The 12,317-nt window shown below is 36.9% G+C and overlaps 1 protein-coding gene across 1 annotated transcript in view; it reads right to left on the bottom strand.

Annotated features, from left to right (window-relative positions):
* Nucleotides 1–12,024, bottom strand: part of GALNT2 (polypeptide N-acetylgalactosaminyltransferase 2) — a gene marked incomplete at both ends in the record, with an annotated part of 28,062 nt that extends 16,038 nt beyond the window's left edge. Inside the window, 5 exons of the mRNA XM_009581339.1 lie at nucleotides 5,096–5,217; nucleotides 8,498–8,563; nucleotides 9,525–9,592; nucleotides 10,166–10,264; nucleotides 11,871–12,024. Coding sequence (XP_009579634.1) covers nucleotides 5,096–5,217; nucleotides 8,498–8,563; nucleotides 9,525–9,592; nucleotides 10,166–10,264; nucleotides 11,871–12,024 — 509 coding nt within the window. The remainder of the gene's footprint in view (nucleotides 1–5,095; nucleotides 5,218–8,497; nucleotides 8,564–9,524; nucleotides 9,593–10,165; nucleotides 10,265–11,870) is intronic.
* Between the last annotated feature and the right edge of the window lie 293 nt (nucleotides 12,025–12,317).

The following is a 12,317-nucleotide window of genomic DNA, read 5'->3' as shown; positions in this document are numbered from 1 at the left end:
CCCCAGCTCTCCCCCTATTTCAACTTATGCCTCTGAATAGCCGGTGCTGTGAATAGCATTGCTCACTACTGCTTCAGAAAGCAGAAACCACACTATATAGCTGGGCATCCTCCTTCTATTCTAGGCTACTTATATTCAAGTAATCCCCCTCTTCCAACTTGCTCTTGAAGAAGGCAGCAAACTTGTAGTTCTAAAGGCAGTTGAGCAAACAGCACTTCCACTCTTGCTTTTAAAACCAGCTGAAAGAAAAGAAGCATCCAGGCAATTTGTATTTTCCACAGCAAATCTCTAGCCACACGGTGTACTAGAGTCTTATTACTCCAACCTTTAATGAACACTTAGGCCTTTCTGCAATTAGGAAAGTCTTAGGTTAATGCTAACCCATTTCACACTAGAAGAATCACACTTCACAATCAGATACTTAGATAGAAAAGAGAACCTAAAAACACCTCAGACTAATGAATGCTATTAATCTCCAGCAGCCAAGATTCCAGTGGTACAGATACCACATTCCTCTGTCTGACCATGGTCTCATGTACTACTCTGAGTAATGTTAATTACCTTAGCTGATGTGCTTGTCAAAATAATTTTTAAGAAAAAACAAAAATCCTTCCAGCAACTCCACATGCATCATCCAGTAGGATCACAAGACATCAGTACTCTAAAAAAAGTCTCATCTAATATTAGAAATGCAGTATCATGGTTAAGCCAGTTTGTCTCTATGAAGTAAGCACTTCTTGGGGAAGGAAAAACTGAAACAGCTTATAGAATAGAATCATTTAGATTGGAAAAGACCCTTAAGATCATCAAGTCCAACCCTAAATCTAACACTGCCAAATCCACCACTAAACCATGTCCCTAAGCACCACATCTACACGTCTTTTAAATACCTCCAGGGATGGTGACTCAACCACTTCCCTAGGCAGCCTGTTCCAGTGCTTGACAACGCTTTCAGTGAAGAAATTTTTCCTAATATCCAATCTAAACCTCCCCTGGTGCAACTTGAGGCCATTTCCTCTTGTCCTATCACTTGTTACTTGGGAAAAGACCAATATCTATGGCCATCTCTAAAAACCTTTTCTGACAAAAGTATACTCAGCTTGGTTGAACCTGGTGGTAAAAGTTGCCCAATCTATCAGGTGTCACATTAGGTAGAGCTTCAGTTAGGCTTCAACTTATCTCCATTCCATCATGCTGAGTAAGAAGGTAGCACGTTGTCTCTACATATTTGGGATTTCCTCAGGCTTTTACTGCTGGTCTGATTAGTCCTACAAATATCAGTGCGACACCACACTACCACCACTTGTTACACCTAATGTATTATTTAAACAACTTAACAGTTGTTTCTCTGACAGACAAATACCTAGGTTGCGACCATTCAGTTCAATGAACAACCCCCACTTTACTGGCTTGGAAGCATGCTGTTCCTTCCATGATTTGAAATTACAGATTTGCTCAGCAGCAAAGCAGACAAAAGACTCGCACATTCTTAAGGTGATGTTTTGCAAGGCACTACAAAGTTGTTAATGCAGAGACTGCTGAAAAGAGCTTGTGGGTCTCCAAAGTACAGGGAGTTCATTCACTCAAAACACTAAAAAGCAGCTGCTCCCTTTAAATTATCCTAAAGCAAGTTACTTATTTAACCATAGTGTGATTAAAGTAGAAATCTGATGTGATTAAAGTAGAAATCTGATTTAGAAACAAAAACACAGCAAAAAGAAGCTGCTCTTTTTGTAATCTCTTGTTTCATTCTGAAGGGTTGACACCATAACTTATAATGGAACACACAATTGGAAAACCATGTGCTTCTTGGTGAGGGTAGTGGAAAGAAATAGCCTGTGAATACTACAACTCTGTAGTGCCTGGAAATTTGTAGCAGACTATTTCATTTTAATATTTCATAAGAAGGTTATGTATGCTCTAGAGAGTTAGACTATTATATATTATTCTCATAAACTATCAGAAATTATCCTCAAGATTCTGCATACATTGCTTCCCCCCCAAAAAAATCTCAAGACACTTCAAAGATTAAGTTTCACAACACTTTTAAGAGAAAACAAATATTTTCCTTTCAGCATTGTGCCAGTTAAAAGTTGATTCATTCAAGGTCACAAAAATCTGAGACAGATATGAAAAAGGAATACACATCTCATTTCTTAATCTTAGTTCTTTCTTCCTTTTAAGATCATCTTTGTTTAAAAATACCTTCCTAAAAGTGATATAGGATTTAAGCTATGCTATGAAAACAGATTAGTTCAGTTCTGCACTAGAATCTTTCAATTTTTATTTTTCTCATATAACTGATGTATTATAAGAATAGAACAAAGTGATTAGAAATTGGAAATGGAAAAAACCAAGTAGACAAATGTTCATGAAATAGCTAGTAGTTACCAATATTTTCAGGATTGCACATACTTTTTACTATGTTGACATTTTGGGGGAATCAAAGGGTTAACCTCCACTGTCTCCTCGTTTAATCTCCCCTAACACACACAAAAAATCTAGAGGGCATAAAAGGTATCTTAGGGAAACAGGCAGAAAACCATTCTCCAGGAGGGAATAAAAAGAAGATATATCAGCTCCAGGTTACACAGGTATCTGTACATTCTGAACTCTAAAATATTCACCTCATATGTATGCTGCTTCTGCTTTAAGCTTCCACTCAAATTGCTGAAGAAAAATCCCTAGCAGTGTCAGACGCCTCTAGGAAAGCTAAGCAAGCCTGGTCAATAGACAAAGATACTTTAACCAGGAAACCATCTCAAAGAAGAAAACTGTGGGATGGATCATCCTTCAATTGAAGAGGAGGGTTTGATGCCTCAAGTGCTCCTAACACAAGCAAGAGGTCAAAGACACAGCTTTCTAAAGTGGTTACAGCACATCAGATAGAGTATTGTAGAACTGATTCAATTCAGACTGTTCCTTGGAAGCTATAAATTTTTATATTGTAACACACACAACTAATCCCCCAAAACTCCAACAGAATTAAATGCCAAGTGGGCAATTCTGGAACAAAAGAAAAAAAGAAAAAGCCCACACTTTACACCACATATAGAATAGATGCAGCAGCACATCAGAAAATACTGTATTAATGCATATTAGCCCTGACCTGGAAAAAGTTACCTTTGAGGCCAGACGAGGAATGAGTTCACATCTATTCAGCTTCTTGTCACTGAGACTATCAAGAAAATGCTACCAATTAACATCAAGTAACATACCATCTGTACTGTGAGCAAAATCAATCTGTTTAAAATAACAAAGAACTATCATATACTGTATGTAAACACTATCCATGCCTTAATTATTTGTAGAAGCAGAAAGCTTAGAAGCTTTATCAATCCCCATACTTGTTGGTTGGGAATCTTCCTAGATAAAAGTAAACTGAAATTCCACATCAATTATTTCTTTAACATCAAGCTTTTAAGAATGGAAAACTGTATTCATACAGCTGAAAACTATTCAATGGCACACATAATTAGTGTGTATCAAGTGATGATTGTGAGAAGTAAGTTTTGAAGGATCTAATAATACATGTGCTGCTAAAAAGTGGCTGCTGCTCACAGCAAAATATGCACCAGTTTTTCCCACCAAGTACACCACGTGTAATACTGGATCTTCACAAAACAGTCGGCAATTTAATAAGAGGTTTTACATTCTGTTATGATGAAAAGGTTAACACTTTTTCATATCCCGTATCAGTTTCAGAAAGCTAAATGAGTATGCCCTGAAAAAAGTTATAAAGAAAAAGGGTAATTGGCAAAATGGCTGTCTTACTAAAAGCAAGGTTTTGTTGACCAAAACTACCATTTCTCTTCTGATTTCTTGAAGAAGTAGATGCTTCAAACCATTTACACAAAAAGGCTTGAAAACAGTTCCCACATCCTAGAATCCATCAGTGCTTTAGCTGCAAGCATTCTCCACTTCCTTCTGAGCTATATTTAATGCCTTCAAGTTTATTTTCCTAGTTAATTATTATAGAGACATTCCCCCAACCGTTCTGAGGCTGCAACACTTCACATGAGCACAAAAATAGAAGGAAGTGCTATGTTACTCACGCTCAAGGGCTTTGTAGGCTCTAGGTACTTTAACAGTGTCCAGGTTTGAGCTGCTTAAAGTTATTTCTACTCCAAAATAGGATTTTAACTGCTGATATGTCTTAGGCAACTTACAGTATTTCTGGAATACACAGTAAAGCATCATAGAACCAAACAGAATACGGAAAACCAGTCATCAGTTGATAGCTTCTCCATCGGCATATTGAGTATATGAGTTTTATTTCCTTTTTTTTCCAAACCCCCCCCCCCCTCCCCTTTTAGAGGGGAAACGCAAAGGGAAGTGTAGGGAGGATAAGCGAAGAATTGGGCATTAACAAGACAGAGTAGCTTAGCAAAACCATTTCGACCAGGAGCATTTTGAAAGAAAGCCTTTCCAGAAAGGGGAGTTTACCAGAAAGGGAATGGAATTAAGAACAAAGAAAAACCCTGTTATCTTGAGTGTTCCCCAGTGCTTTTTGAGATCACACTTGATTCACTTTTCACTTCAGCTGAGTTCCTCCAGAGCAAGTTAACAAGTATAACCAACCCTGGAGAAAACAGTATACTTTCACTCTCAATCGTCTCAATTGCTTTTCCGGGACTAAGCATCATTTTCATAGAAGCTGAGAGCCCACAGTCCCTGCTAATTTCCATGAGAATTTTGGTTTCACAGCTCAACCTCTCTCCTATTATCACACTGAATCTTAATGAGGCATAAATACTCAGGTAAACTGAATTACATTGAGATGATGTTGGTTGAGGAGAACTATACTTTGCTCTAAAGATTTTCAACACTTACGGAGGACGTCTTTAAAGAACCAAAGCAGCATATATTTGAATTGCTTGTAAAGATAATAATAAATATTCACATTTTATGTTCCTGTGTTCACAGATTAAATGAACAAAAAGTGGGTTTTAATCAGGGAACACTCTGATCATCTCACTTCAGAGAAAAAGCTTCCTTAAAAAAATGCATAAAATTAATGTAGTATAAACCAGATGGCTTTAAAATTTAAAAGCTACTCCTTCAGGAAATTACTTTAGAAGAACTCTTTACTAACCTCAGCTACTCTTTCCAAAAGCGGTTCCAGCCAGTGTTCATTGCATTCACAGTGACTATCCAGGAAGGTCAGTACTTTTGCTTGTGCTGCATCTGCCCCTCTGACACGGGAGCGCATCAGGCCTGAGAAGTAAAGGTAAAAAGTTTAAAGTACTTACTGAGGAAAACAATCAACAGTAGTGAGAAACTACTGCATTCCAAGTAAGTTGTGAATTAAATCACTCTAACTCAGACAGGACAAACACACAAGTTCCATTATCAAAATGAGATGCTAGTTAACAATTCAGTGAAATGACTTCATAACAAACAGCCCACAAGCTTCCAACCTACTGCACCCTGGTCTACAGGTTTCAATCTGATTTAGATAGAAAAATTAAAGTACTTTTTCAAAAAAAGTGATACACAAGTACAGCTGGGTCTGCATTACAGTAAATAGTATTTATACTGATAAATGTTACTCAAGATAGGTCCTGAAAACAAACACCTTTCCAATAGTTCTATGATAGAACTGAGGAAAGCACCATCATTAACTTATCCTCCCAACCTTTTTGCCATACCCCCATCTTAGTTCCCACCACAGTCTGTCCATTCTTCTATCAACTTCTTCCAGAAATAACCGTACTTCATTAATTCATGTCTGAGAGCCTTCCTCCCACCCCCTTCAACTGTCTTTTCCCGGTGTTTCTTGCAATTCTCTTGTTTGTTTGGGTTTGGGTTTTTTTTAATCTTATCTTGAAAAGATTTCTTTAGGAAGAAACTTCTGGTAATGCCAAAAGGTTCTTCTCTTCTCTACACCTCAGTTACAGACTCCCTCACTGATTTATCCTGTTCCTTTCCTTCCTTCCTTCCCTTTTAATATTTGTTCATTGGATGACCTCACCATTCCTTAACGTCCCTTGCTATATATACACACATACCCCAGAACATCCCATCATGTACTTCAATACAGAAAAATAGCAATCTTCCTCTCATTCCTCTGCAAATTTCCTCCCTACTTTTCTCTATTACTATTCAAAAATTATTGATTTCATTGTCACTCAAGACCAAAGCCAATTACTTTTTTCTTTTTCTTTCTACATTTTTCCCCACTAAATCTGTTCTACTTTTCCTCCCCATCCCCAACTGAAACATTGTAAAAGAGTCAACCCCATTTCTTTCCATCCCCTTTACAAAATAAACCTGCAAAATATGACTCTGCCAAACATAATACAAGATGCTTAAGAGGAAAAGCTTGTTTGCTCTGTCCAACATTCAGCAACATTCATCAAGATCCTTGTACTGTCTCTTACCGCAAACGTGAGCACTTCACTGTTGTAGATACGCGCTGTGCTGATGCTCTCCAAAAGTACTTTCTACACCTTATCTGTTGCACGTGGGCAGCTAACTGTACCTCATTGCTTTTTATGCTGTCTCCCTAATTCCAGCCTTTGAACCTGTTCTGTTCAGTTTTTCCACATCAAACCGTTCCTCAAGCACTCTATGTTTCCTTTACTTTTGCAATTCCTCCTTCCAGAGCTTATTATTTCTAACTTACACTCTTATAGAACCTACTGTCTTGCCCTACTTCCATAGAAAACACACAACAGTGTTTCTAATTTCAGATTTAGGGACAAAAAAATGGAGATGGCCACTTGGGTCTCTGAGTCCTCTACAATCACATTCAGCCTTACAACAAAAAGTTGAGAAGGTTCCTCTGAACATTTATTCTATAGACTACCATGCCCTCCAAAACACATCTGTTCCCATACTCCAGTCTTACAGATGAGACTAAAAGCTACTATCACATATTTCTGAAAGCAAGGAGTCAATGTCATCCCCTCCACAGACACCATCCCTTTATTTTAATTTTTGTTTTAAAACACAGTGCTTTTCTCTGTTGTTCATACTAACGTGTTACTCTTAGCATCCTACACACTGGTTGATTTTACTGATTCTCTTAAATTTTAATTTGTATGTGTCTGACGTATCAGTATCAGCCTACACTTGAAAATGAAAAGCAAAGTGAGTATCAGACTCAAGCATAGCAAGCCAGCAATCAAATGAAATCTTACAGTACTTTAATTTAAAAAATTATCAGGTGGTTGCATATATGGATGCCTAGGCAAAACTTTATGAACAGTACAGTAAATCCCATGGGTAATAATTTAATCTTAATCTCACAAAAATACCAAGTAACTAATACTGTGCCTTTAGTCTGCAAATAGTTGTTCTTTTCTGACATAGTAAAAGATTTATCAAATAGTATTTCATTTTCAGATATACTGACGCATATTTTTAAGTACGAATCTGTATATGCAATACAAAGTTAATATCTATAATTACTAAATAATAAAAATCAAAAAAGCGTTACTTCATTCTGTTTTTTTCCCCACTACTATCATCTCCATCTTTAAGTGCTGTACTGATCAGAAAAGTGACATTAACTTACTCAGAACCCTGCAACCATGGCAAGTCATAGAAAGCCTGCTTTCCTAACAAGCCTTTGTTCACAAGTGTATTCCAAACAAAACATTTGAACACTAAGAACCCACCAGTTTGCAGCAACGTTAATTATGGGACATACAGGTTTTGTGTGTGTAATTTCCAGTTTCTGACAATCTAATGATTCTAGTTGCTCCCCGGGCCAGGCTGGCAGCCTAAAAGATACAGTGCTTACAAAAATAAACAAGCACATATCTGCTAACTCAGTCAGCCATGTCAACTGTCAACTCTCAGTTATTATTTCAAACAGCTGTAGAATAACAGTTGCCTGTATCTAATACGTTAAGCTCCATAGCCAGGAAGCTGCTGACTGAAGGGCTTAGTGATATGAGACCATAATTTACAAAGCAACAAAGAAGAAAACAAAAATGTAAGACAAGTTTGTTATATGGCGCACTGGCTTCAGCACAACTGGCATATGTGGTCCCAGCCCTCCTGGCTGCTCAAACCCTCTCAAGTCTGCCAAACAAACTGTTTGCCAGGCTGTCCATCAACTGGATCCTTAAAATGATCTCTAGTAAGGGAACCAGCAAAAAAGAGGGCTATTTTTAAGCTGGATCATTTCAAACATTCATACAGATTACAGTGAGACCTTACATACAATGGGAGGAGCTTAACTGAGGATTCAGTACAGTAAGAGAAAGGAGAGGTTGAGGGTAAAAGACAATTTCTCAAGTCAGCTTTCACTGTGAAAGCCAACAATTGCGCACACAACAATACAGAATTGATCAGAACTACTGTTTTTACTTGCACAAATGCATTTGCTTTTATTCTTTCCACTAGTAAGTTGATTTATAAAGTGAAAATCCTCCCTTCAATACAGAATGTAATAGCAGAATCTTCCTTTAAAAGACTTAATGAAGATTAACAGATAAGGCAACACAGTGGAATTTGTATCTTCCTTCCCACAGATTAAGCCTACCTTCTCGGCGATCATTTCGAAGAACCCGCACTTTTTCAATTTTTCCCAAGAGAGCACCATCCTCAGCTTTAAAAAATAAAATTTAAAAAAAAAAAAAAAAATCAAGTGATGAGAACCAATTTAACATCCAATACCGTATACCATAAGAGTGGCTGTCTTAAAAGAAAAACAAAAGCTTTGTAGTGGAAAGTGTTTATTGTCATAAACAGTTAAATATAAGATATATGCTTAAAAAAAATGCCTACTTGTCTCACCAGAAATAAAGAAAAGTTACCAGGTTAAGAAATTACTACCCTCATTATGTTATTTAAAGCTAATTTAATTTTACACTCTTGAAATATTTTTATTTAATGATATTCTCTATGCTTATTTTAGAGTTTCTACATTGCATAAGAAAAAACTTTTATAGGATTAAACTATTTTCTAGGATTAACTGTTTTCTTTGCATATAAGAAAGCTCACTTCTTAGCCAACATTAAAGCTTAAACCTATCCTAAACTAGCTATAAACTAGCAATGCAAGTGTAGACATTAACTTCCTTTAAGAAATGTTACTCAGAAGTCCATTTCAATTGTTCAAGTTTGTACTGTGATATCCTAGTACTTACAAAACCTTGACTTATTTTAGATTCAGTAAGAATTTTTCCAAGAGGTTGATGGAGACCAGCATTCATTTAAAGCAGTGCTACAGAAATATTTGGTGCAAGCATCATGTTTTGTTTTTTTTGTTGTTGTTGTTTTTTTTTTTTTTTTTTTAAATAACAGATAACATGCTATGTAAAGGCTGTTTTCAACTACACACTCTGCTCCTTCAGCTAACAGGAAGTAATAAAATAGACCTGAACTATTTATCAGAACTCTTCACATTTCCACAATAACAGATACAAAAGAATTAAGAGCTGGTTTTGGATTAGTCCCTGCAAACTCCTATTCATGTGACCTATTCTCAAGCGAGTCACCTACTAGCATCTACAGAAAGTCTTACTAGAATAAACGAAATAAAGTTAGGACCCTGTAAAAGTACTTACAATCGTTACTGTAGTCATCCACCAGTATGATTTCCTTAATAAGATGTGATGGGCTTTTTTTAAGGACACTGAAATAGACAAAAAAAAAGCATTCAATGCTAAGCAGTCTTAATTTTCCATAATAATGTCATAAAAGCAGTTACTTTGTTAAGCCACAGTAGCATCCTGGGCTGGGTTCTATCTTCAACAACAGCTACTGGCTTATTCTTACAGAAAGTCTTTGTGAAGAGAGGCACACGTAGAATCATTCCCCCCCAAAATTCGAGCCTCTAGAAATCAGTGCATTAGACAACTTGTAACATGGAAGTTTTGCAGATATCTTTAGGTCAAATATCCCCTGAGAATCCACCTTCCCTGATTTTTTTCTTGAAACTAGTTACACAGCCAACCTCCACACATCATCTGGTAATTGGTTCCACACTTCCATGCATTTGTAGTTAAGGGGAACAATTTTGTTTAACATCACTATTTCAGAATGTAAGAACTGAAGGCATCAATAAAATTAAGACTTATCTTTCCCTCTGCAAATGCTTCATTTCAGAAAAGCATAATGGATTCTTACTTCCCTTCCTCATCATAAGCCATTATCTGACACAAATGAATGGCCTTTAGGGAAAAATCAAGGTCTCTCTTAGGTATACCTGACAACAGTTCGAAGCAAAGCAGATCTTGCCTCATTATGAAAGGTGATCACCACACTAGTGGCTGGGAAATCTACCCCCCATTGTTTCCGTTGACACCTGAAAGACATAATACCCTGTCATTTGAACATAATATTTACATCCCAGGCTTAGCAGACAGCCTTCATTGTGAAGCAGTTATTTATTAAACTCATGTACACACTACATCCACCTAGGAAGAATGAAATATCTTGTTTTCGGATGAGATTATAATCAACTCCTCTTCTGCCACTTTTGGTAGTTGTCTTAGTACACAACAGACTAAGAAGTCAGTGTCAGATATAGGCAGGTTCAGAAAAGTCACTGGACTATCATCACTGCAGTATGTCATAAATACCTTTCAAGCAACTGAGTATGAAACCAAAGCACGTATTTTACTTTAAAAGCATTCAATAAATCTAAGCAAATAAGCATACTTTCAATGAAAATGCACGGGTTCACAGGCTACCGTATGTCTCTTCTTCGGAATGGCACATGTCCACTTCTCCCTTTATTTTTAAACCTACTGTAGCATTCTGGTCTTGCTTATAGATACAACTTCTCATTAGAACAGAAAACTGTTTTTAAGGATTGTAACATGCAGAATTTGAAAAACAAAGCTGAAGAACAAAGCTAGCTGTGACAATGTTGAGCCAACTAAACACAGAACCACATCTTTAAAAAGATGACCATTTACAGACTGATGGGCACTTATATCTGCTCCATGGCGAAGTCTAAGTAATAATCACAGCACAGACACGGCCTTTCCCCAGAAACTTCTCTCCCTCTCCCCCGCCATTGCAGGGTTCTTTTACAGCTCCATTTAGTGAAGAAACCCAGGCAAGTTAGCATATAATCACAACACTGACAGTTAAACATAGCCATTGCAATATAATTTGTCTCCTGTCATCTCTCTCATTTATGTTCTTCTCAAAGGAGAGCATTTGCCTGTTAGACCCCCCTCAGAGGTTATTAAATATCTAGAAAAATTCCAAATTCAGCATATCTGAATCACAGAAGCTTCTAAAAGCTTTGCTCTTGTGGGAAAAGAATACCTGGTCTAAAAAGTTAGAATGCATTTCTTGTAAAAAAGAAGAATGTGATGAAGAAAATTCAAAAGTCATTTTAAGCTCCTCAGTATACCATGGGCATCGTGCTTTTCACTGTTTTCATGGCAACAAGTGAAACACCAGACTCTTCCTACTTTCATCAATTAATGGCAAATTATACAAGACTTGCTTTACTCTATCTACAAATCATCTGCTTAAAGGAAGCTAAAACCATGCTATTATATAAGGGATTTAAAAATGACACAGTAAGTATCTGAGTTTCTATACAAATCTCCTTTGCCATGCCATTCCTGATTAAAGAGCTTTACAGAGAAAAAAACAGGCACCTTCCTTTTCTCTCTCCCTCTGGTGTCTCCTTCAGCTTCTTCTATCCACAAAGCTGTCAACGTACGTTCATCCTCACTGCAGAATTAGTTAGGCAAAGTAACTATACACAGTTGGCTAATTTCATGCTTTGAGACTATGCTTTCCTAGTTTTTAAAGCCAAGTTCAATCTGTTTTTGTTATTTTTCTTTAAAAGCTGGAGAGCTCCTGCTTTAGAAAAATCACCTGCTGCTCAAAAGCCATAAATACAAAAGAGTTAATTCAACCCAAACATGGCTCAGTTTGGCACTTACTGATCATGCCTAGTGTCAGGAATGCTTCGGTCCATTCGCAGTTTGTCACTTTCTACCTGATTAAACTTATTGCGGGCATATGGATCCTGACCAGATCGCACCATGGTAGCGCCAACATAAGCATCTTGATCAAAGTCTTGCCACCGAACTTTTCCTACAATAGAAAAACAGGAAAATATCCAATTTAATCTTCACAATTTAAAGAACAGCATTCAGCAATCCAAACATAACTGATGAAATAGCTTGGTTTTTAATTTTGCAACAACGTAATTAAACTTCAACAGTATTGTTAACACTGTAACATCAGTCACTTTTGCATATTAAATTCCTCTAGAACGCCCCATGAATTAATATAAAATTGAACAATTTTACATATCTCAGTTTATACAAGTAATCACAAGCCCATGCTTCTTCTTGTCTGTTTTGTTAGTTGTTGGTGTTTTTTTT

Source organism: Fulmarus glacialis, unplaced genomic scaffold, assembly GCF_000690835.1.
Source record: "Fulmarus glacialis isolate BGI_N327 unplaced genomic scaffold, ASM69083v1 scaffold41737, whole genome shotgun sequence".
NCBI classification, from domain to species: domain Eukaryota; kingdom Metazoa; phylum Chordata; class Aves; order Procellariiformes; family Procellariidae; genus Fulmarus; species Fulmarus glacialis.
Note: the sequence above shows the minus strand (reverse complement) of the source record. Positions and strands in the feature narration are given on the sequence as shown.